Source organism: Telmatherina bonti (genome assembly GCF_933228915.1).
Source record: "Telmatherina bonti genome assembly, chromosome: 14".
In the NCBI taxonomy this organism is placed as follows: domain Eukaryota; kingdom Metazoa; phylum Chordata; class Actinopteri; order Atheriniformes; family Telmatherinidae; genus Telmatherina; species Telmatherina bonti.
Genome location: NC_136612.1, coordinates 7264168 through 7287649, shown reverse-complemented (window position 1 = coordinate 7287649; position 23482 = coordinate 7264168). Strand labels below are relative to the sequence as shown.

The window sequence follows — 23482 nt, the reverse complement described above, 5'->3', positions numbered from 1 at the left end:
AGCGTCCCCGCTCTCTCTTGGACGGCAGCGTCCCCGCTCTCTCTTGGACGGCAGCGTCCCCTCTCTCTCTTGGACGGCAGCGTCCCCTCTCTCTCTTGGACGGCAGCGTCCCCGCTCTCTCTTGGACGGCAGCGTCCCCTCTCTCTCTTGGACGGCAGCGTCCCCTCTCTCTCTTGGACGGCAGCGTCCCCTCTCTCTCTTGGACGGCAGCGTCCCCGCTCTCTTGGACGGCAGCGTCCCCTGTCTCTTGGACGGCAGCGTCCCCGCTCTCTTGGACGGCAGCGTCCCCTCTCTCTTGGACGGCAGCGTCCCCTCTCTCTCTTGGACGGCAGCGTCCCCTCTCTCTCTTGGACGGCAGCGTCCCCTCTCTCTTGGACGGCAGCGTCCCCGCTCTCTTGGACGGCAGCGTCCCCTCTCTCTTGGACGGCAGCGTCCCCGCTCTCTTGGACGGCAGCGTCCCCTCTCTCTCTTGGACGGCAGCGTCTCCTCTCTCTTGGACGGCAGCGTCCCCGCTCTCTCTTGGACGGCAGCGTCCCCTCTCTCTTGGACGGCAGCGTCCCCGCTCTCTTGGACGGCAGCGTCCCCGCTCTCTCTTGGACGGCAGCGTCCCCTCTCTCTTGGACGGCAGCGTCCCCGCTCTCTCTTGGACGGCAGCGTCCCCTCTCCCTTGGACGGCAGCGTCCCCGCTCTCTTTGACGGCAGCGTCCCCCCTCTCTTGGACGGCAGCGTCCCCCCTCTCTTGGACGGCAGCGTCCCCGCTCTCTTGGACGGCAGCGTCCCCCCTCTCTTGGACGGCAGCGTCCCCGCTCTCTTGGACGGCAGCGTCCCCTCTCTCTTGGACGGCAGCGTCCCCGCTCTCTTGGACGGCAGCGTCCCCTCTCTCTCTTGGACGGCAGCGTCCCCTCTCTCTCTTGGACGGCAGCGTCCCCCTCTCTCTTGGACGGCAGCGTCCCCGCTCTCTCTTGGACGGCAGCGTCCCCGCTCTCTCTTGGACGGCAGCGTCCCCGCTCTCTCTTGGACGGCAGCGTCCCCTCTCTCTTGGACGGCAGCGTCCCCTCTCTCTCTTGGACGGCAGCGTCCCCTCTCTCTCTTGGACGGCAGCGTCCCCTCTCTCTCTTGGACGGCAGCGTCCCCGCTCTCTCTTGGACGGCAGCGTCCCCTCTCTCTCTTGGACGGCAGCGTCCCCGCTCTCTCTTGGACGGCAGCGTCCCCGCTCTCTCTTGGACGGCAGCGTCCCCGCTCTCTTGTGCTCACATGGTTCATGCGAACACCTTTCCCACACTCACTCTCCTCATCGCCTCACTTGCTCCCTCCTTTCCACACTGCGTCATCACACGGCAACGATGTCATAACACACCTGATGGGTCGATGACATCATGAACAAATCCATAATCAAATGGATGAATGAATGAACAAACAAAGAAATGAATGAATGAATGAATTGATGAACAAACAAATGAACGATTAAATGGATGAATGAATAAATGAATGAATGTTGTATCTTAGATGTACCTAACTGGACAAGTAAAGTTAACTGAATGTTATTTAAATGAATGAATAAATGAATAATTAATTAGTGTTCGATAGTCATGAGAACTGTAGACAGGAATGACTTAGAACACGCCCAATCCGAGTCCGTTTGCTCGGAAAGTCGCTTCGTTTGGGGAAATGTGAACGCACCAAACTAATTCTGATTCTGATCAAACAAGCAAACTCGGTCCGCCTACAAACGCAGGTCTTGGTCCGTTTCAAGCGGACCAAATCCAGGAAGCGGACTACAAACCAAGTCCCTTCCTGCATGTGGCGTAGCATTGCATTGTGGGTAAATCCATAGCGATGGCGTTAAGGGTCCTCTGCCTCGTCTGGTGTTCATACTGCGTCCATTGTTGCAGTGGATTTCTGCAGTATACTTGCATAAGACACAATAAAAACCCAAAACAGCCATAGTTTGGTCTCCATGTTTAACTGGCAGGTGGAGGAAACAGAGTTTTCTTCTTCACGCCGGTCTGGTCCTCTCTTCTGCTGAATACTAGTGCAGCGCCACCTCTGGTGGGAATGGGGACATATTATTCTAGGGATGCAGCGATCCTCTTTTTGGGAGTTCCGATTCAATAGAATGTCTGAAACCTGAATATCTGCCGATACCAGATGTGTTTATGTGAACGTTATTATGGTTATTACTGCTGTTATAACTGTGCACGATGTCATCAGGTTGTAATAAATGATCCATCCTTTCTGAAGTTACCTCATCAATACAAATATAATAACATTACAGATCTAACAATTCCAACAAGTTTTATTCTGATTTGGCACATCTTACCTAAATACAATTATAAATGTCTGGTTTTGGAACAAAGATCTGCTTTTGGTGGAACAAAAATGTCACATTTCAACATGTGAAGCATTTATTTCTTTTAAAACACGTCCGAAGCATGTCATCACACACATCTGCATTGGCTTGACTAGTGTGGTATCGGCACACTTCTATTAATACCGAGTACACAAGCTTGGTATTAAGCCGATACCGATATCGGTATCGGTATCCTAATATTATTCTAACGGTTTGGCTGGTTTGACCAAAGTGCAGCGTGAACACGATCTCGGTACGTATGGATACACCCCCCTACAGCTGGACCCCAATTGGACCGAGTCTACCAGACAATCCTGATGTGAATACAGCCTTGATGAAGAAGCCTCTGACTGAACACTCCATTGGCGTTCTTCTCAGGACCGTCAGCTCCAGGAGTTCCAGATCCTTCCCCAGATTAGAACCAGAACTTCTGGATCAGTGTGTTGAGTTTCTTCATGTCTGGTTCTGGTTCTGCTGCATCACCAGATGCTGCACAGCAGATGAAGCTCAACGCCACGGCTGACAGAAGATGTGCAACATGTCGGATCTCAGCTTCCCTCAGCCCGCTCGCTCAGACGGTCGGGGTGTCCAGGTGACCGTCCGGGGGACGCAGGTGTTTAGATATGAACATGGTCATGTTCACACCTGTTTCTCCTCGCTGGTATTTACGAAGCAACGGACGCTCTTTTCAGCCTTTTACAGGTTAAGAGTTAATAACTTCCGTTATTCTCAATCAATCCTTTCTGCCGCTGATTCCTGAGCGAGGACAAAAGTCACTTGTGTCCTCCTGTGCAGGTTGTCTCACTCTCACAGGCTGGGCTGTCTCTAAACGGTTTATTTCAGGGTCATTTACCTTTTGCTGTGGCAAGATGAATGTCCTTCATGATGGAAGTGAAGAAAATGATTTTACAATGATCAATATCTCCATCAGAGAACTGCATGTACACACGGCTTTTTACATCTACGTAGACTTCTGCCTTCACACGTCAACATGTCATGAATGTAACCCAGGCATCTGTATCCTCCCACCACCTGCTCCACAAGAATGAAAACTAACATTCACAATCGTACGGAAAACAAGCTTGAATGGAAGGATCTGTACAGGAGTCCTATTTGCAGACGGACCAAAGCGTCCTCTGTGATGGAGAAGTGTTTCAGGACGGGATTGGCTGCTTCCCGTCATCAGTGTGAATGCTGAGCAGCCATATCTGCAGGATCTCTGCAGCAAAACACTGGCACATAGATGGGAACATCTACGCTCACACTTCAGCTGCTTCAAGACTCGCTCACTTCTTTTCTCCTCTGACGTTTTTTCCCCTGTTGTAAAAACCTTTAGACCCCCCCACCCACCTTTCTCTCTCTCTGGTGGTTTTGTTGCACTATATGCAATATATCCACCAGGGTCCCCCATCCCCCTCTGTGCTTTTCAAGATAATGCTGCGACAGAGCTTTCTTTCTCTCTGTGTTGCCAACTGCAGGGGAGAGAGAGAGGGAGGGAGGGAGAGCGGCAGAGAAAGAGGGGTGAATGTACGAGGAGAGGGAGAGGGACACCAGAGTATATTTGATGACATGTCAAGAAATAAAGCGTTTAACCTCTAAATGATTTCCACTGTCCTCTTGCTTTGTGGGAGGTCAGTAACACAGTCAACAACCACACACACACACACACACACACACACACACACACACACACACACAGCTAAACGCAGAGGAACATACCCAAACCTGCTAGTTTAGGTCTGAACAGAGCATGTGCGGTGTGTCCGTAGCCTTACTGTACACACACTCGTGCAGCGTATTGGTCCAGAGGGATCTGCTGAGATGTGCAGCGTATTTGTGTCCCCACTGTTTCACTGCTTGTCGTTAACGATGTGATAAAACAAAACAAGGAGCTGCTAACATCTAAAAAGGCTCTTCAGAGTATCTGCAGCATTTCAAAGTTCTCTCGGTGCTCAGCTTCCTCCTTCCTGCTGTTTCTACCATGTTTTCTTCATGTTTTCTGACTTATCTGCAGTGTAAAAGGATTCATCATCACACAACAAGAAGACGAGTCATGTGTGCAAGTTGTCTCATTTCATTTCAAAATGATTTATTCAGTTTATCCAGTTGCCTTGAATTCTCACTTTAACAGTCTGTTTTTCACCAAAATGGCTGCAGTAACATCATCATTCCCAGATCTGCTTGTCCGTGCGAACTCTGCAGCCACAGCAACAATTTACCTCAGTTTCTTTAAATCCAACTTTATTTAAACAACGAAAACTCACAGCTAAGTCATCTCAAGTCCCTTACAGACACAGTTATAATCCCATCAAAACAAATCCATTAGTCTAATTTATTCATTGATTGACTGAAGTATTTATTTAGAATATGAAAAACAAGATCAATTTAAAACAATAGAAGAAAAAAATAACAGATAAGACAAAATATGCATTCAAACTAAGACATACAAATACAAAATTGGAAAAGAGAGAAGAAGTTTAAACTCCCACTGCTGTTCCTTAAAGCTACAGCTTGTAATTCATTTGGCTTTTATTGGCAAAAATCAAGTATTCTTCCATAAAACGTATTTAACTGAATCACAATCCCATCCAAATGAAAACGTTTTGTAGCTTAGAATGAATTATTTGTAAATACATAGGTGGCGGCGCACCCAACAGAAGGCGGCCATGTTGCATCGCCCTCTTTGAATACGGCACCTGAAAAGGGACAAACGTGTTGTTTGGGGGATTATTCAACTTGCTGTTTTCCGTTGAAACGGAGGAGCATCCATACTCTTTGCCCTGTTAGAGGGAGGATGAAATAGCCAAGAAAAGTAAAATAAGTGGGAGAAAGGAGAGTGTACATGGGTGTAGCGTTTACCAGATGGAGACAGTTGATGATGAGGGACGTCTGACTGAGGTGGAGACTGCAGCTTCCTCCTGGACAGGTGAGTTCATTCAGTCTAACAGGGACCTTAACTTTGGTGTTATGTTAGAAACAGGTCAAGTAGTCCAGCAGCTACTTTATCCTCACGGTTGAGTCGCATCATGTACTGTTACTGCTGTATAAAACAGCAGGGACGCTAATCTGTTAGCCTACAGTGGAAGTCATAGAAGTCGTACCAGCATGACTGCGCTGCTTACAGATGTGTTTTCCCAGAGTTCTCCCTCCTGTTTCATCATTTGTTTCAGCTGATTTGTCAAGTGGGCTGGGGGGTCATCACACCATGACATAAGCTTGGTGGGATGACATTAGCAGTAGCACGGTACCAAATACACGGAAGACATACTTGTAATAAAATCAAATCAAATCAAAGATACTTCATTCATCCCCGAGGGGAAATTGAAAGTTCAAGCCAACTCGTCCAGGGTTTGACATACAGACATGTAACATTAATGACAAAAGAATAATACAGAACCAAGCGTTAGCTCAGGCCATGCAGCCAGTTTTACCGGCGCCGCCTTATAACATGTAAGAACAGAGATACATTAGGATAATATGGGGGGGTCGAAGGAAAAAAGGTCATGTAACTCCGGGCTGCACCACAGATGACGCAGTCCGAAGAGACAGAGAAAAAAACCTCATACACTTAAGCACAAACTCAAACTCAAACAAGACACACACAGTCCAGGGAGGCGGTGAGTCATGTGGGAGGGGCCGGGGGTGGTTGAGGAGGGGGGACAGAGTGTCTATGAACATCTCTTCTTCCGTTCTCAGGGGGGGGTTGCGCTGACCCAAGGCTGCTGGGAAGCTGAATCCAGATATGATTGTTCTTTGGGTTCCAGGCGAGGTAAACAATTTGCCCTTGGCCTTGAGTCCATAGCTGGTCTCAGGTGGCAGCTCCAAACAGCCGAATGGGGGGGGGGGGTCAATTTCCACCAATCCTAGCAGACATCTTCTCCATGTTGTTGTCGATTCTGCGGACCAGCTCTGGGACCACGGCCAAATGACCAGTATGGACCAGACTGGTATCCTGCTTACGGTCAAGTCCGGTCAGCAAGAGTCTGTGCACTGCTAGCTCAGCACATACCGTTACAGAATTCAGGCAACCTGCCAGTTGTTGCCAACTTGAGATCTTGAGGTAGATCAGGACTCCACCAGCGCCAATCAGCAGAATCCCGATCACCAATAATCCAAAGATGTAAACGTCCTCCATATCCTCAGAGGACAGAACTGCCAGACACATCGGTCTCCACCTGGCCCATGAGTCCTGAACGTATCCAGCCGGAAGCGTCCCCTCAGGACATGCGGGCTCCCCTCTGCCTGATCTTCGGGTTGAGAAAATTTGATCAATGGCGTTGAGAGACCAGCCATTCAAGTCCATGATGTAAATTTGAGTAAAGAGTAAAGAGATGTAAAAAGAGGCTCCGAGTCAGACAGGACAAAGTCGCAGGCCAGAGTGGGAGGAGAGGGAGGAAACAGGAGCAAAGAGAAAAGCGTCCGCCTTCACTGAGAGCAGGAGTGGAATTAATGTAACTTGTCAGGAACAGAAACGAAACAGAATTATGTATCTTTCTGTACCTCATCGCCTGAAGGAAGACTCCAACCTGTGCAAAATGTTCCGCGTGTGGGACCAACAACGGGCTAGTGGAGGAAGGGGAACTGCAGTTTTTGCCACTTAGGAACAGCCACAAATTGCCACTTGGTTTTGAACATAAATTAAAAAAAAAGAAGATGTAATATAAGATTTTTAATAGCTTTGCAACCTCTGAGTTGTGAAATAGAAATACTTTTTACTTTTAAAATACCGTTTGAGTACATTTCAGAGTACCGGTACTTTTAACATTTAATTGAGTACATGTTTTGATTAGTAATTTTTACTTTTAATCAAGTTGTTTTTTAACATAGGTATTTAACTTTACTTAAGCAGGAAATCTGGGTGCTTTTGTCATCTCTCCTGATAAGTTTAAAATCTGTTTGGTTCAGATTATATTTTTAATTTATAGACTTGAGTTGTTGATATTCTGTGATGTAAGAATGTCAAACAATATGTTTGTTTTGCAATTATATCCTCCACATATTTTATTTCTTGGTTACGTCGGTAAAAGTCAGGATTGTTCCAGATGGGTGTGGATTTAACACAAGTTAAATCCACACCACTAAAGAGGAGATACTTAGTTATTTGAGGGAAGTCCTTCCAGCCGTGGATTTTAGAGAAGCGCACTGACCAAACAGGCCAGACATAAATAAATAAAATCTATTAAGATATCAAACATGCAATTTGTTTCAACAGTCTCTTGAAAATCAACAAACAAAAAACACGCTAAAAAATCATCTAACGTGTATAAAGACTCGTTGATAAAAATAACTTGATATAAAATAAAAATCTGAACACAAAATAAACTAATCAACTCTTTAGGGTTCATTATACATTTCAGATCAACTTGGGACGTTTTGTAAAATGTAAATAAAAACAAAATACAATAATCTGCTAATCCTTTAAACTTATATTCAGTTGAATACACTTCAAAGACAAGATATTTAATGTTCAAACTGATTAACTGTATTGTTTTTTTTGTTGTTGTTGTTGTTTATTTTCTAATATGAACTTATTTTGGATTTGGTGTTCCAGTAACGTTCCAGCGTGATTTTCTGTGTTGAGGAACGCAGAAAAACACCTGTTTGGATCATTTCACAGGCGAACAGGTGAACAGGTGAACAGGTTCACGACAACAGGCAGGTGCCATGATTGGGTATAAAAGGAGCATTCCTGAAAGTTTTAGTCCTTCACAAGCAAAGATGAGGCTAAGTTCACCACTTTATGAACCACTGCGTGAGTAAACAGCCAACAGTGAAAGCACAACATTTCTCTGCAAACTGTTGCAGGAATTAAGTGGTTTTATCATTTACAGTCCATAAAATCATCATAAGATTCAGAGAATCTGGAGAAATCTCTGCAACAAAGCCAAAAAAACAATACTAAATGTCCATGACCTTCGACCTCTCAAGCGGTGCACGTGGGCCGAGGAAGACTTAAAAAAACCATTGTCAGTCAATAGTTCATCTCTACATGTTAAAACTATACCATAGAAAAGCCAGATATCACCCAGAAACACACGACTAAGGGGTCTGGAGAGTCCACTTTTCAGACTTGTATTGAAAATCATGGTGGTTTCTTCTGGACCAAAGAGGAAAAGGACTGTCCAGCGTGTGTCCAGAGTGTGTCCAGAGTGTGTCCAGAATGTGTCCAGAGTGTGTCCAGAATGTGTCCAGAGTGTGTCCAGAGTGTGTCCAGAGTGTGTCCAGAATGTGTCCAGAATGTGTCCAGAGTGTGTCCAGAGTGTGTCCAGAATGTGTCCAGAGTGTGTCCAGAGTATGTCCAGAATGTGTCCAGAATGTGTCCAGAGTGTGTCCAGAGTATGTCCAGAATGTGTCCAGAGTGTGTCCAGAGTGTGTCCAGAGTGTGTCCAGAATGTGTCCAGAGTGTGTCCAGAGTGTGTCCAGAATGTGTCCAGAATGTGTCCAGAGTGTGTACAGAGTGTGTCCAGAGTGTGTCCAGAGTGTGTCCAGAATGTGTCCAGAGTGTGTCCAGAGTGTGTCCAGAATGTGTCCAGAATGTGTCCAGATGTGTGTCCAGAGTGTGTCCAGAATGTGTCCAGAGTATGTCCAGAATGTGTCCAGAATGTGTCCAGAGTGTGTCCAGAGTGTGTCCAGAATGTGTCCAGAGTGTGTCCAGAGTGTGTCCAGAATGTGTCCAGAATGTGTCCAGAGTGTGTCCAGAGTGTGTCCAGAGTGTGTCCAGAGTGTGTCCAGAATGTGTCCAGAGTGTGTCCAGAGTATGTCCAGAATGTGTCCAGAATGTGTCCAGAGTGTGTCCAGAATGTGTCCAGAGTGTGTCCAGAGTGTGTCCAGAGTGTGTCCAGAATGTGTCCAGAATGTGTCCAGAGTGTGTCCAGAGTGTGTCCAGAATGTGTCCAGAGTGTGTCCAGAATGTGTCCAGAATGTGTCCAGAGTGTGTCCAGATGTGTGTCCAGAGTGTGTCCAGAATGTGTCCAGAGTGTGTCCAGAATGTGTCCAGAGTGTGTACAGAGTGTGTCCAGAGTGTGTCCAGAATGTGTCCAGAATGTGTCCAGAGTGTGTCCAGAGTGTGTCCAGAGTGTGTCCAGAATGTGTCCAGAGTGTGTCCAGAATGTGTCCAGAATGTGTCCAGAGTGTGTCCAGATGTGTGTCCAGAGTGTGTCCAGAATGTGTCCAGAATGTGTCCAGAATGTGTCCAGAGTGTGTCCAGATGTGTGTCCAGATGTGTGTCCAGAGTGTGTCCAGAATGTGTCCAGAGTGTGTCCAGAGTGTGTCCAGAGTGTGTCCAGAATGTGTCCAGATGTGTGTCCAGAGTGTGTCCAGATGTGTGTCCAGATGTGTGTCCAGAGTGTGTCCAGAGTGTGTCCAGAGTGTGTCCAGAATGTGTCCAGAGTGTGTCCAGAGTGTGTCCAGAATGTGTCCAGAGTGTGTCCAGATGTGTGTCCAGAGTGTGTCCAGAATGTGTCCAGAGTGTGTCCAGAATGTGTCCAGAATGTGTCCAGAGTGTGTCCAGATGTGTGTCCAGAGTGTGTCCAGAATGTGTCCAGAGTGTGTCCAGAGTGTGTCCAGAGTGTGTCCAGATGTGTGTCCAGAGTGTGTCCAGAGTGTGTCCAGAGTGTGTCCAGATGTGTGTCCAGAGTGTGTCCAGATGTGTGTCCAGATGTGTGTCCAGATGTGTGTCCAGAGTGTGTCCAGAATGTGTCCAGAGTGTGTCCAGAGTGTGTCCAGAATGTGTCCAGATGTGTGTCCAGAATGTGTCCAGAATGTGTCCAGAGTGTGTCCAGAGTGTGTCCAGATGTGTGTCCAGAGTGTGTCCAGAGTGTGTCCAGAATGTGTCCAGATGTGTGTCCAGAGTGTGTCCAGAATGTGTCCAGATGTGTGTCCAGAATGTGTCCAGAATGTGTCCAGAGTGTGTCCAGAGTGTGTCCAGAATGTGTCCAGATGTGTGTCCAGAATGTGTCCAGAATGTGTCCAGAGTGTGTCCAGAGTGTGTCCAGATGTGTGTCCAGATGTGTCGGCGTGTGTGATGGTAGGGGCGGTGTTAGTGGGAAACCTGAACATCTGTGAAGCTCCTCTGAACCTGAAAGCTTCACACAGGTTCTGGACCAACAAGTTGAAACAAAGCAACGTGTTTTTCAGGACGTTCTTGCTTATTTCAGCAAGACAAAGCCAGGCCACGTTCTGCAGGTGTTCCACCACTGTGGCTTTGTAGTAAAAGAGTGCAGGTACTAGACTGGTCTACCTGCAGTCCAGACCAGTCTCCCAGTGAAAATGTCTGCACTATGACACAGAAAACACAACAACGTCGACGCTGATATGATATTAAACATGTTATATTGAACTCGTTTTGTGGTTGGAAACATGGGCTTATGCTTCGTCTCGGATCGTTGTCATTCTCGGAGGCAGGAAGAAAACCACGTGTTCCATCTCTTCTCCACACTGTTTCTTTGTTTGCTTTGGTGACAGTCACGTGACACTTCCAGTAGCTTTTCCAGACCGACAGGTAGCTTGTTTCTCACCTGATCCGGCTCATCCTTGTACCTTTCTTTTATACAATAACTTACAGTGAAAACTGCTTCTAAATTTTAGTTGATAAACCACCATGAACATTGTGTTGATGTATTTCTGACATGCTTATACTGCAGGATTCTTACAGTTTTCTCATCGTTTTGTGTAAACCCGGAGTGTCTGTGAGAAGAAGAAGGAGCACTGGTAGCCATGTTTGAGAGAGATGTAAAGCTGTAAAGAATGACGTTCAGATCTGTTCACCAAAAGAAATGCTTTGAATTGATATAAAAGAGTCACAAAGCTATTCCTCATTTACTCTCCACTTAATGGTTTTATCATCACCAGAATAAATTCATGTTATTATTAGATAATAACACTGTGTTAGTGTTCGCCAGCCAACTGTGCTGTCGTCACATCAGTGTGTATTCCCTGGATGCCAGAATATGACGAACTTGGACTGTTTAAGGTGAAGAAGAGTAAAGAGAGGAGGAATAGGTGGGTTTATTGTAGGAAGAGTGAAGCTGCACAGAAATGTCGGGAATGAGGGATGGCGTTGCGCTCCTCGGTTCTCTCACACTGTAAAAACACACAGATCTGTGGATTATATTCACACACTGGGACCAGACTGGGTCCTGGACCGCGGGCGTACTGGTCGTTCCCTGCAGCCCATCGGCCGGTGGCGTCCCCGGAGCCGGCGGTGCTGTTCACGTACGACTTGGATGAGCATGTAGTGAGGTCACATGACCAATAAAAACCACCGATGCTGCAGCGAAGACGAAGAACAAAGACAGGAAACACACGTGAGTGAACGACCTGATCAGCATCAGCACTGATCATGGAGGTCTCTGGTTTGAGTGTAATCTCTGCAGTAAGTGTGTTGTAGGTCCGTCAGATTCAACACCAGCTCACTGAAATGCTTCCACATAAAGAACCAAGAGAAAACCAATGAAACCAGTGGATCTATTGGAAATGTTAGCTCTCCCAAACTGGCAGCTAAGCTAATGGGTATAATGATCCGAGCTGCTACTTCCAGCCCAGTGAGGCGGAGAATCATGAAGAATCGAGGCGGGTGTCACATCGTGTCTCTCCACTCGGTTCTTCGCCAGTGACGCTTCCTGGTGGAGGCTGACTCTGGGCAGAGGATGAGACCAGTGTCCTCCCATGAAGATGGGGGCCTGGTGGGACAACCAGACAACTGTCTTCATAGGTCTCTAAACTGAGACCGCACTGATCCACCATCCTGCTTCAGGTTTGGTTTGGGAGGGTTTTCCTACGTCAGACATGTTGCTTCCTTCTGCACTTTGACTGGTTTTATCTCCTACACCTAGTTTGGTTCTTGTCCAAGATGATCATTCTGCTATCTGGTTAAATCATGCTAATCACACACCCCACCTGTTCAGTCCAACACATTCTGGGTCCACTTTATCAGCACCACCTCCGAGTACAGGGTCGGACCCCCTTTTTTCTCCAGAACTGCCCTGATCCTCAGTAGCTACGTTTCCATTACAGTTTTTTGTCAAATAAAAGTTCTATTTGTCAGTTTAGACAAACATTTTTATTGAAATGGTGTTTAGCGTGAAAGCATCAGTTCTTGTAAGATCTCGTCTGGCTGGTGCGAAAATGCGAAAAAAGTGTTTCCATTACATGTTTTAATATATTTCTTCATCGAAACGTCTACAAAGACCACCTCATGAGAGCATGAAAACTTTGTAGCGTTTTTTTTTTTTTTTTAAGTGAGTGTGTTTTTTATTGCGACATTCAGCTTTTGTGCAGTTCTGCGTGTGATGGAAACTCAGCTTGTGTCATTGATTCAGGAAACATTCCTGACAGATTCAGCTTTTTTTTTTTTGTCACAACACACAAGTTTACATCAGACCTAAGCAAAAGTCAGGCTGTTCACATGCTGCACCACCGACCAGGGTCTTTAGATCAGTAACAGTTCCCACCACAGAGGTGGTGCAGAAAGATCTATCTATCTATCTATCTATCTATCTATCTATTAGGGATTGGAAAATCTAATTGAAAAATAGATTATCGGGATGTTTTACTTCACAATTTTAAAATCGATTTTTTTTTTCAAATGTATAAAAATAATCCATAATGAAATTGATGTCATTTTAAATTTTTTTTTTATTGATCTTTTTACCTGTCTTCTTGGGCGTTATAGCAGCAGAATGATGGTCTGACTACTGTGTTGTTTTTACCTAATTTAGATTAAGAAAAATAACGAGCTAAAAAAAGTTTTGTACATTTTCCTTTTGGTTTTTGGTTTTAGTCTACAAATGCATCAATATCATGAGTATTGCAATTTAAATTAAATCGGCACCCAAAAAATCGAAATCAGGATGAAAACATGTCATCACAGCCCTACTTTCCATTCATTGACTTAACTAAAGTGAATCAAAGTAGTAAATATGTGGATGAATTATTTCCCTCCACAATATCAGGTTGTTCATAGTGTTTTTATCTGAAGCATGTACTTGTACTACTTTCAGAATGTACTGAATGTGTAACCTGAAGTAAAACAAGTTGAACGCCAGTGTAAAATAAAGGAAACACAGATGTGGTTGGTGTGTGTGTGTGAACACACACACACACCAACTTCCTGTGACGGCGGAGACGATGTTGTTGCAAACGACTCGGTCTCAGAATCATGTTCTGGTTCTGGTTGGCTTGTGAATATATTGTGTTAATGGGGAGTGCTCACAGCCAGTATAAAGCAGACACACACACGTGTGTGTGTGTGTGTGTGTGTGTGTGTGTGTGTGTGTGAGATAGGTCAGTGATGAAGACAGACAGATGAAGTATAATTCAACCCCTCAGAGAGCGCTTTGAGTCCCACATCTTATTATGATGGTCTAATTTAATACCGCTATATACAGCTGCCCTAGATACACACACACACACACACACACACACACACACACACACACACACACGTTTGAGTGTTTGGTGTATAATACGTTTAAAATTCCAGAGCAGGTGCGCACACTGTTTTCCCTTCGCAGGCACACACACAGCATGCCTGGTATGCAGAACAGAGAAAGCTTCTTTTACACGTACATACATGTACTTTTCCACATGTGTGTAGTAGTCCAGACCATCCGCACTGACCTCCTCATGCAAACGGAAGTCGCTATGAAGTAAGGAAGACAGAACAAGTGGGAAATGTTGAAGCTTTGTGATGGTTTTTAACAGATGGTGGTTTATGTTAACGCGATGAGATGAAATCTCCGGACCGGCTGCAGCAAACTCCTGCAGAACGGGAATTCTCTGATGAGTTCTGCAGGAAAAACACCAGCTCTGATCAATAGGAGGATGCTTTCTAGTTTCCAGACGATGACCGTGACGATGTCATGCACTCGGACGGGTTTGTAGTCATTTCTCGTCCGTCCTTTCCTCCTCTCTGTCTCTAACATCATGTGTGGAACTGCCGCAGTCAGGACGTCTGAACGTCCCAGCCTCATCAGCGTGTCATTCCTGCCCCCTTCCTGCAGCCTCCGGGCACTGCACACGTTTTCCAGATACACACACTCCTTCAGAAAGTGAAACAGCAAACTGTGCTTGAAGCTGAATGATGACCTGTCTCTTCTGTCTTTGTCTTTTCCTTCCTGCAGTATGTGGCGCTTGCCTCCCTCTTCTTCATCCTCCTCTCCATCTCCACCTTCTGCCTGGAGACGCACGAGGCCTTCAACACAATCTACAACAAAACAGAGAACGTCACGTATGGGAACATAACACGTGAGGAGGTACGGGAAACTCTGTCAGGGTTTCAGAAGAGCAGTGGGTCATCAGGTCCAGTGTGACCCAGTCAGAACCTGCTGCTTCTCTCTACAGTCCCAGTCCTGGTCTCACTGTCTTTTTAAATGGACTGGCTGAAGATGTAGGTCTTCCTCCAACATCCTGCCAACTCCATGTGGATATCCAACTACGTGACTTCTAATAGGCCCCACAAATGCATCAGTTCAATTTCATTCAGCTTTATGTACACAGCACCATTCAGAACAAAGCCTACTTCTGTCCAGTTCAGTGTAGTCCAGTTAAAACCACTCAGATCCACATTATTCCAGTTTATCATAGCTTCATTAAACAGTTACATAGCTAGAAAACCAGTGGATCCTGAGCTGGATGTGAGACAGTGGAGAGGACAACCTCCATCAGAACCAGAACCAGGAAAGAAAACCTTCTTCATGATCACAACCGGGAAGGAAAACCTCCACCAGGACCGAGAAAAAAAACCCCTTCAGAACCAGAGTTTGGAAGAAAAACCTCCATCAGAACCACAACCAGGAAGGAGAACCTCCACCAGAACCAGACACAAAACCTAGAAGTACTATGTCACATTCCAGTTTACCAATCACCAACAGACATTTCACCATGTTTCACCAAGAGTACATGTACATCTGCTGAATTTATTTTAATCCAGAATAATTACACAGCTGGACAATGTTGTCCTGAGTTTTTCAGGTCCAAAGACAGAAACCTCAGTCTGTCTGAGTTTAACAGGAGGAAATCCAGAGACATCCAGGTCTTGATGTCTGTAAGACATCTTTGTAATCTATCAACCTGATTGGTTACATCAGGCTTCATGGAGAAGTAAATCTGAGTATCATCTGCATAGAAATGACAGTTTCTACCATGCTGTCTGATGATATTTCCTAAGGGAAGCATGTAGAAGGTGAAAAGTATTGGTCCAAGTACAGAACCCTGAGGAACTCCATGACTTCCTCTGGTGTGTGAGGAAGACTCATCATTTACATTAACAAGCTGAAATCTATCAGATAAATAAGACTGGAACCAGTCTAATGTGGTCCCTTTAATCCCAGTTACATGTTCCAGCCTCTGTAGCAGAATGTTGTGATGAATGGTGTCCAATGCAGCACTAAGATGTAACAGGATCCGTCCAGACTGGAGTCCTTTATCTGAGGCCATGAGAAGATCATTAGTAACTTTTACCAGTGCTGTCTCTGGGAAGGATATCATGGATTGTCTCTCTAATAAACACAGTTTTGTTTAAGGAGAAACTCATGAAGTCATCACAGCTGAGAGTTAGAGGAATACATGGTTCAAAGGCACTACTAATAAACCAGAATAACACGAAGATGGTCAATTTTTAAAAAATGGGGGGGGGCGGGACAAATGGTTGTTGAGTTTGATAGACATATTGCCATCCAATCGTTTAGAACGGGATGGTTAAAATGATTGGATGGTGTTTTTCTGTGCTGTCTCTTCTGCAGATGAATATATTTTTGAGTTAGGATCTATTAACTGGCTAAATAGGAAGAGTTATTGTCAGTTAACTAACCTAATAACTAGGCTTAAGGTCTGTTAATTAGCTATATAACTTGGGATGGGGTCAGTTAACTAGCTAAATAACTTGGGTTAGGCTCAGATAATTAGCTAAATAACTAGTGTTAAGGACTGTTAACTAGCTAAATAACTTGGGTTACGGTCAGTTAATTAGCTAAATAACTAGTATTAAGATCAGTTTACTAGCTAATTAAAAAGGGTTAGGATCAGTTTACTAGCTAAATAACTAGGGGTAGGGTCAGTTAACTAGCTAAATAACGGGTTAGGGTCTGTTAATTAGCTAAATAACTTGGGTTAAGGTCAGTTAATTAGCTAAATAACTAGTATTAAGATCAGTTTACTAGCTAATTAAAAAGGGTTAGGATCAGTTTACTAGCTAAATAACTAGGGGTAGGGTCAGTTAACTAGCTAAATAACGAGTTAGGGTCTGTTAATTAGCTAAATAACTTGGGTTAAGGTCAGTTAATTAGCTAATAACTGGTGTAATGTTTAGTTAACTAGCAAAATAACTAGCGTTAAGGTCTGTTACCTAGCCAAATAACTAGGCTTAGAGTCTGTTAAATAACCAAATAACTCTGGTTAGGGTCAGATAATTAGCGAAGTATCTAATGTTAGGGTTTTTTAACTAGCTAAATAAATAGGGTTATGGTCTGTTAACAATCTAAATAACTCAGGTTAGGGTCTTAACTAGCTAATTAACCAGCTTTATGGCTTAACAGCCTATCCAATAAGGTTGAGTATTGCTAACTAGCTTAATACCTAGGTTTTAGGTTGTTTTTGTTTTGTGATGTTATTGTCATGTAAAACTGCTCCTATGGTTGAATAAAGTTGTTTTGGGATTCTGATGTTTTTCCACTCGATGGCAAATAAAAAACTAAAACCCATCTTTTCTGTCATTTACTCCACAGATTGCATATGAAGTTGTCACCGATGGCTGGCTCACATATGTGGAGGGCGTCTGTGTCATCTGGTTCACCATTGAGGTGATGGCGCGCGTCATCTTTTGCCCTGACAAAGCAGAGTTCTTCCGCAGTGCCCTGAACATCATAGACTTTGTGGCCATCGTGCCCTTTTACCTGGAGGTAGCACTTAGTGGCCTGTCCTCCAAAACCGCCAAAGATGTGTTAAGCTTCCTGCGTGTCGTACGCTTTGTCCGTATCCTGCGTATATTCAAGCTGACCCGCCATTTTGTTGGTTTACGGGTTCTGGGCCATACCCTGAGGGCAAGTACCAATGAGTTCTTGCTGCTAATCATTTTCCTGGCGCTGGGCGTCCTCATCTTTGCTACCATGATCTACTATGCTGAACGTATCGGAGCTGATCCCGACGATCCAACTGCTGCGGCCCACACCAACTTTAAAAACATCCCCATTGGCTTTTGGTGGGCTGTGGTAACCATGACCACGCTGGGATATGGGGACATGTACCCTGAGACATGGTCAGGAATGCTGGTGGGGGCTCTCTGCGCCTTGGCAGGTGTGCTGACCATCGCCATGCCTGTGCCCGTCATTGTCAACAACTTTGGCATGTACTACTCCCTGGCCATGGCCAAGCAGAAGCTGCCCAAGAAGAGGAACAAGCACATCCCGAGAGCACCGCAACCAGGCAGCCCTAATTACTGCAAACCAGATGCTTTGGCAATGGCGACTGCTTCTCCGCACAGGCTAATGGGCAACGTGCTCGGGCCCGGTATGGTGGGATCTGGGAGCATGATGGGCACCGGAGACTGCCCCCTGGCACAGGAAGAGATCATCGAGATAAACAGGGCAGGTAAGAGAAAGATGAAGCATGAATGTTCCACACAAGTCATAAAACAGAATGCAACTTCAGAGTCTAAGTAAAATATACTTTTCAGTAAAGGCAGTGATTAAAATTTCACAGTAACATATGAACACAATCCTTTAAAAGAAAATGGCTTAAAATGAACATGTCAGCTAATATAAAATGCCTGTTGAGCCGCTTTATGATCTGTTATCCTGACGAGTTTTTTGGTTACTACTATCTGTGATGGAATGGTAAAAACTGAAACTGTGGTTGAACCATCATCAAACAGAACCTGAGGTGGCTTTCAATCAGCAGGTAGGATCAAGTGTGTAATAAGAGTTTAGAGACAGAATTGCTGGGATGATGGTGTGGTTGTTTTAGTGGAGCATTGGAGACTATCTGTTGCTCCACATGAACCACTGATGACCACTAGAAGCTCGTCTGGGTGAACTCTGCACTGCTTTGCTTTCAGAAAGTGTCATTTCCATGACAAGCCACTGATTTTTTAACCTCAATTAAAACATTACAACCTTTACTGTCCAATCACATTTCAAGTTCTTCCTTCACAAGTATTTCAGTCTCTGAAAAGAGATGCTGAAAGTTGTATGGAAGCCAAAGAAAGGATCAAAATGACATCTGACTGATAAGGTGCAGTGGAGAATTTTGCCTCTGATAACTGTAGTGTCACGAAGAGCTGCGATTGATAACCACTGATACGTTTCTCCCAAAGGAAATGTAGAAACAAAGATCTTTAAACTTCATTGAACACGACTGAGTAAAAGGCTTTACATTCAGACTGTTGGGACATTAGATCATGTCTGTGTTGTTTTATAGAAAGTCCTTTGGGTCAAATTTCTCTGTCTCCTCTACATATGTCCCACACGATGATAAATTAATCAATGGAGTGTTCTTTCTTAAAATAACTGAACAGTACTGTGAACATCTCCTTTGTTGTGGAACAAAATGCTGACTGGAGGTTTAATCTCAGCGCTGGCTTCTGTGAAAAGTGTGTACGTGACAGATTTCCAAGCTGTAAATAACCTGCTGATGTCCTCGTTCTTTCTAATGTGGAGTACACTAAAATAGATTTTTTTATTTGTGATGGGCCAAAAAAAAAACCTCAAAAACATGCTTATTTTGTTTGAACCGCATCTCCTGCTCCAGCCTCAGTCCCGACCAGAGAAGCGTTTTCAGTTCTACGTTGGAGATATCAGGACATGATTCAGAAATGATTGGCGTTGAAATAATGACACTGGAAACTCAAATTATCTTTTTTTACATATTTTTCTTAATGAAATAAACCACTTAAACCACGATAGCTTAAATAAAAGAAGCATTTTTTTCTGCACAGCATTTCCAGTAGGTTGAGGTCTGGCCTCCTGACCTTTCTGCTGGAGATCTCCAACAACTCACAACAGAACAACGTCTCCTTTTAGCCAGCGTTCCTCCATGAATGCGGACCTCCAGCCTGAAACGTGAAGCTTCGATCTAAGGCATAATTCAACAAGAGCCGCACTCAATATACTAAGACAAAAGGAGAGCCACTTTTTTTTTTTAAAAATTAAATAAAATACACGCTACCGATCCTGCTGCGTTGCCAAATCAGTAACATCCAGCTTTTTAGCAAGGAATGGTTCTCCTAAATATTGCACGGAGTAACAGCATTCTTATGCAACAGTATATGGTGAAAATACAATCATGCCTCCAGAATGTGGGCGTATCTTTTTCATTATATATACGGAGCTACCGACGGAGCAGCTCTTTGGCGGAGTTTGGTGCAGCTGAAATCAGCCAGAACTGGCAACTCTGACAGGGTCAGTTAGGGCCGTTAGGACAGCAGAGTTTCTGCAAGCAGCCTGCAGCTCTTGTTTGTGGAGAGAACTGCATTATGACTTGTTTAGATGCATTTTCACAAAGCCAGTGGCTGCTTCACGAGCCGCAAGTCAAGAATCAGTGAGCCGCATGCGATGATCTAAGGCCTGATGTAGCTAAAACCTGCTCGTAATATATCCTGTTTCATGACCAGAGGTGACCGGACCTGAACCCCGTCCACAAGCAGCAGGAAGTTACCAGCAGCTGCATAAGGACGTTTCCCCTCATATCAAACAGGAGGTGTGCAGCTCAAATACAGTGCCCACCCAAAACCTGGAGCCACCAGCTGGATGAACGAAGCAAACACTGGATAGTTACTGCATGGATGACGACGTTTCAGTCATGGAAATGTTGTTAATCTGTTTCATACGGGTCAAACTGCTGGGAACAAGCAAAGTGAATGTCTAAGGAGATGCTGTTGCTGTTAAACCTGGTTAAGAACTATCCAGGGTGGGTAGTAGGGCGCCATCATCGTCCAGGAAGAAATGTGGTTAGAAAGCATCTGGAACTGTGGTGATCAGTGATCAGCTAAAGCTTTGGTGAAACCAGATGGAAGAATACCAGCAGCAGAACTCAGGACCATGTTGAACAGTGACAATAAAGCAGGTTGGAAAGAACATTTCATGTACAAGACAATTCAAAGTGTTTTACATTAACACATTAAAGCATTACAGCGATGTGCAGAGAGCCATCCATCCACCTTCATGCCACTTATCTGGGATCGGGTCGCGGGGGCAGCAGCCAAAGCAGGGAAGCCCAGACTTCCCTCTCCCCAGCCACATTTGCCAACTCTGCGGGGGGATCCCGAGGCGTTCCCAGGCCAGCCGAGAGATGTAATCCCTCCAGCGTGTCCTGGGTCTTCCCCAAGGTCTCCTCCCAGAGGGACGTGCCTGGAACACCTCACCAGGGAGGTCCAGGAGGCATCCTGACCAGATGCCCGAGCCACCTCAACTGGTTCCTCTCGATGTGGAGGAGGAGCGGCTCTACTCTGATCTCCTCCCGGATGACTGAGCTCCTCAGAAAGAAAACCACTGAACAGAAAGGAGAACCGGAGAGCCAGCAGAAAGACTGGACTCTGGAGATGGAAGAAGGTCTTCTGGTCTGATTCGTCCAGAGCCACCCTGTTCCAGACTCATCATGTGGTCGGATGGGTTTATGTCCACCCTGTTTATATTTCTTGATACGTTCATGATAAGTATAAAAAAAGATGCACTCCGCTCGTTACAGCGTCAGACCGTGTCTGATCACATGGTTGTGGCAGAACATGAAGGTTCACATCACCTTCATGTCTTTTTTCCAACAGGGAACCAGGATTTAACCCTGTAAGACCTCAAAAAATCTCTATTTGTCCCTTCAATAAAATGCAGTAAAATTTTAGAGATATTTACCATTTATTACTATGTGGAGTTCTTATAGTGAAACTGGCTCCATTAAGGAGCAGAAGACAAGAATCAGGTTGCGTTCAACAGGATTTGGGGTAAAGTTTTTACCATAAATGATGCCAGAAGTCTCAGAAACTGTATGTATCATATGTCTGGGCTCTTGTGGGTTAATGTGTCCAGACAGCAGTAGCCAGTTGCGGCTTCATCACTCTGTCCTGTGCAGGCGATGGTGGTTAGCAATGGCTCATCAGTCTGGAAAGTGGACCCAGCCCCGGCCGTCCTGCAGGTGGTTCCTGTTGGATTTCATCCAGCAGTCTTCACAGTCCCTGCTGGGGAGTCATACAGTTTATCAAACGTCAGAATTCCTTCCTTACAGTGCAAAACCATCTAATTTAAACAAGTTGTGTGGTGGATAAGATAGAGAACATGACCAGAGAATTACCCTCTAAATCGTCATCGTCATTTCTGACAATATTATTCTCTTTCCTTTTTTACCCCCATTCCGGCGCTGTTCGCCTATGCTTTCCTCAGACTCGAAGCAGAATGGTGATGCTGCAGCCAACGCAGCCGCCCTGGCCAATGAGGACTGCCCCACCATCGACCAGGTCTTGGGGGATGAGCGCAGCCCAGCCACTGGAGGCCTCGGTTCCACCACCAGTCGTGAACGCTACCCACATGACCGGGCCTGCTTTCTGCTGAGTGCAGGAGAGTTCCAGCGCACCACAGACGGGAACGTTCGGAAAGGTAGGCGTAAGGCTGAGGAGGAGTGACGGGAGGGTGGTGCCTGAGTAAAAGCAGAAAGCTGTCACTTTGATTAATATGTTGTGTTCAAACATTGACACGCACATATCATATGTTCTAACCATAACGCATTAATAATGATAAATGGAGGCAAACGTCAAGTAGTATTTAGGCTGCATTATTAAAGTCCCACTCCAGCTGTTTTAAACCCTCTATGCTCATCTTTGGACCACCAAGGTTTTTCCAGAAAAAAGTTCTGGAGGTTTTAAAACTGCTGGACATGCGACTCAGCTTCCAACCAGGGATCATTTTGCCAGAAAGTAATGCTTCATGTAGGTAATATGCATGTTTAGGTATCAGAATAAATGTGTCATGTTTCCAAAAGTTCAGGTTCAGAACTTTTCTCCAGGAGACGGGCTAAGTCAGAGTTTTTCGCCAGCTCAGGGACTGAAGAGAAGCGAGAATACAGGATTAGTGACATACATAAACCGGGCCAGGCGGGAAGCTGACTAGAACTTTCAGCTGCTGCAGGAGCAGCAGGCTAAGGAGTGCCGGGTTAGCCTGGGAGCTAGCGGTCTCATCTGGACTGTAAGCTGTTTAAAACCATGTTCAGGCTTGGGTCTAGAACAGGTCTAGCTGCTGGATCTGGTAGCTTCTGCTTGTCCAGTTCATGAAGTTCTACGGCATCTCGGTTGCAGGGTAGCTCCCAGGTTAGCCTGGTACTCTGGGGATTAGCGGCTTCACTGCCAGAAGGCTTCTGTTGGGTAAATTTCAGTGTTTTGTTCTGATTCAAAGCAGAAATCATCAGTCTAAGCACTGTTAAAAGTTAGATTTCAGATTGTTCGTGGGGTGGGACTTACTACGTACACCTGCTGTAACCCTACTCTGCTGATTCGGGCTTGAAGCAGTGTAGCTGAAGAGTTAGCCTAAATGTGATCTTTGTGTGGTCGAAGAAGGCACATGAGCTCAGGCAAATTATGATTCTGCACTGAGGTGGATTATTCGTCGACAGACTCAAGAACAGGCACATTGTTGGTTTAGTTCTGCAGAAAAACGAAGTAAACTGGAAGCAAATTAACTTTTGTCGTTGCATAAAACGATCAAGGAAATTTCACTCCAAAAGATCTCAGTTAAGACACCCGATAAAACATGTAGGAGTTCCTATTGAGAGAATTTGGCAATGTTGCAAAGGACACGTGACTTAACAGAAAACAGAACTCGACTCGGGGAGGATGTCCTTGGGCTGTACGGACAGGACGGCTACCTGTCGGCCGCACGCGATAGGCCTGGCCCGAGAACAGCTGAATCCGCTCCGCGTGTTAGCAAAGACACATTTTTCTTACAAGCTAAGGCGCTGTGATCAGTTGTATGAAAGACAAATATGTGACTAGATAAGCTCCTATTGCACTGTGAGAAACTGGTTAGAAATTTCCATTAAACACTTCCAGTTAAAGTGTGACAGGGTTTTGTGCTAATCACAGCTACGTCTCACCTCGCTTCGGTCTGAACTGTCCTGAAAAACGACATCAGCAGAGAGGATCCACTGGAAGACTTCAGT

The 23482-nt window shown here is 45.3% G+C and overlaps 1 protein-coding gene across 2 annotated transcripts in view; it reads left to right on the top strand.

Annotated features, from left to right (window-relative positions):
• LOC306764918 (voltage-gated potassium channel KCNC1-like) overlaps positions 1-23482 on the top strand; it is a gene marked incomplete at both ends in the record, with an annotated part of 53664 nt that overhangs the window by 15796 nt on the left and 14386 nt on the right. The window contains 3 exons of one of the 2 annotated variants that reach the window (XM_079252217.1): positions 14473-14604; positions 17074-17935; positions 21715-21927. In XM_079252217.1, coding sequence (XP_079108343.1) covers positions 14473-14604; positions 17074-17935; positions 21715-21927 — 1207 coding nt within the window. Of the gene's footprint in view, positions 1-14472; positions 14605-17073; positions 17936-21714; positions 21934-23482 lie in introns of both variants that reach the window. The other variant, XM_079252216.1, reaches the window with a different exon arrangement.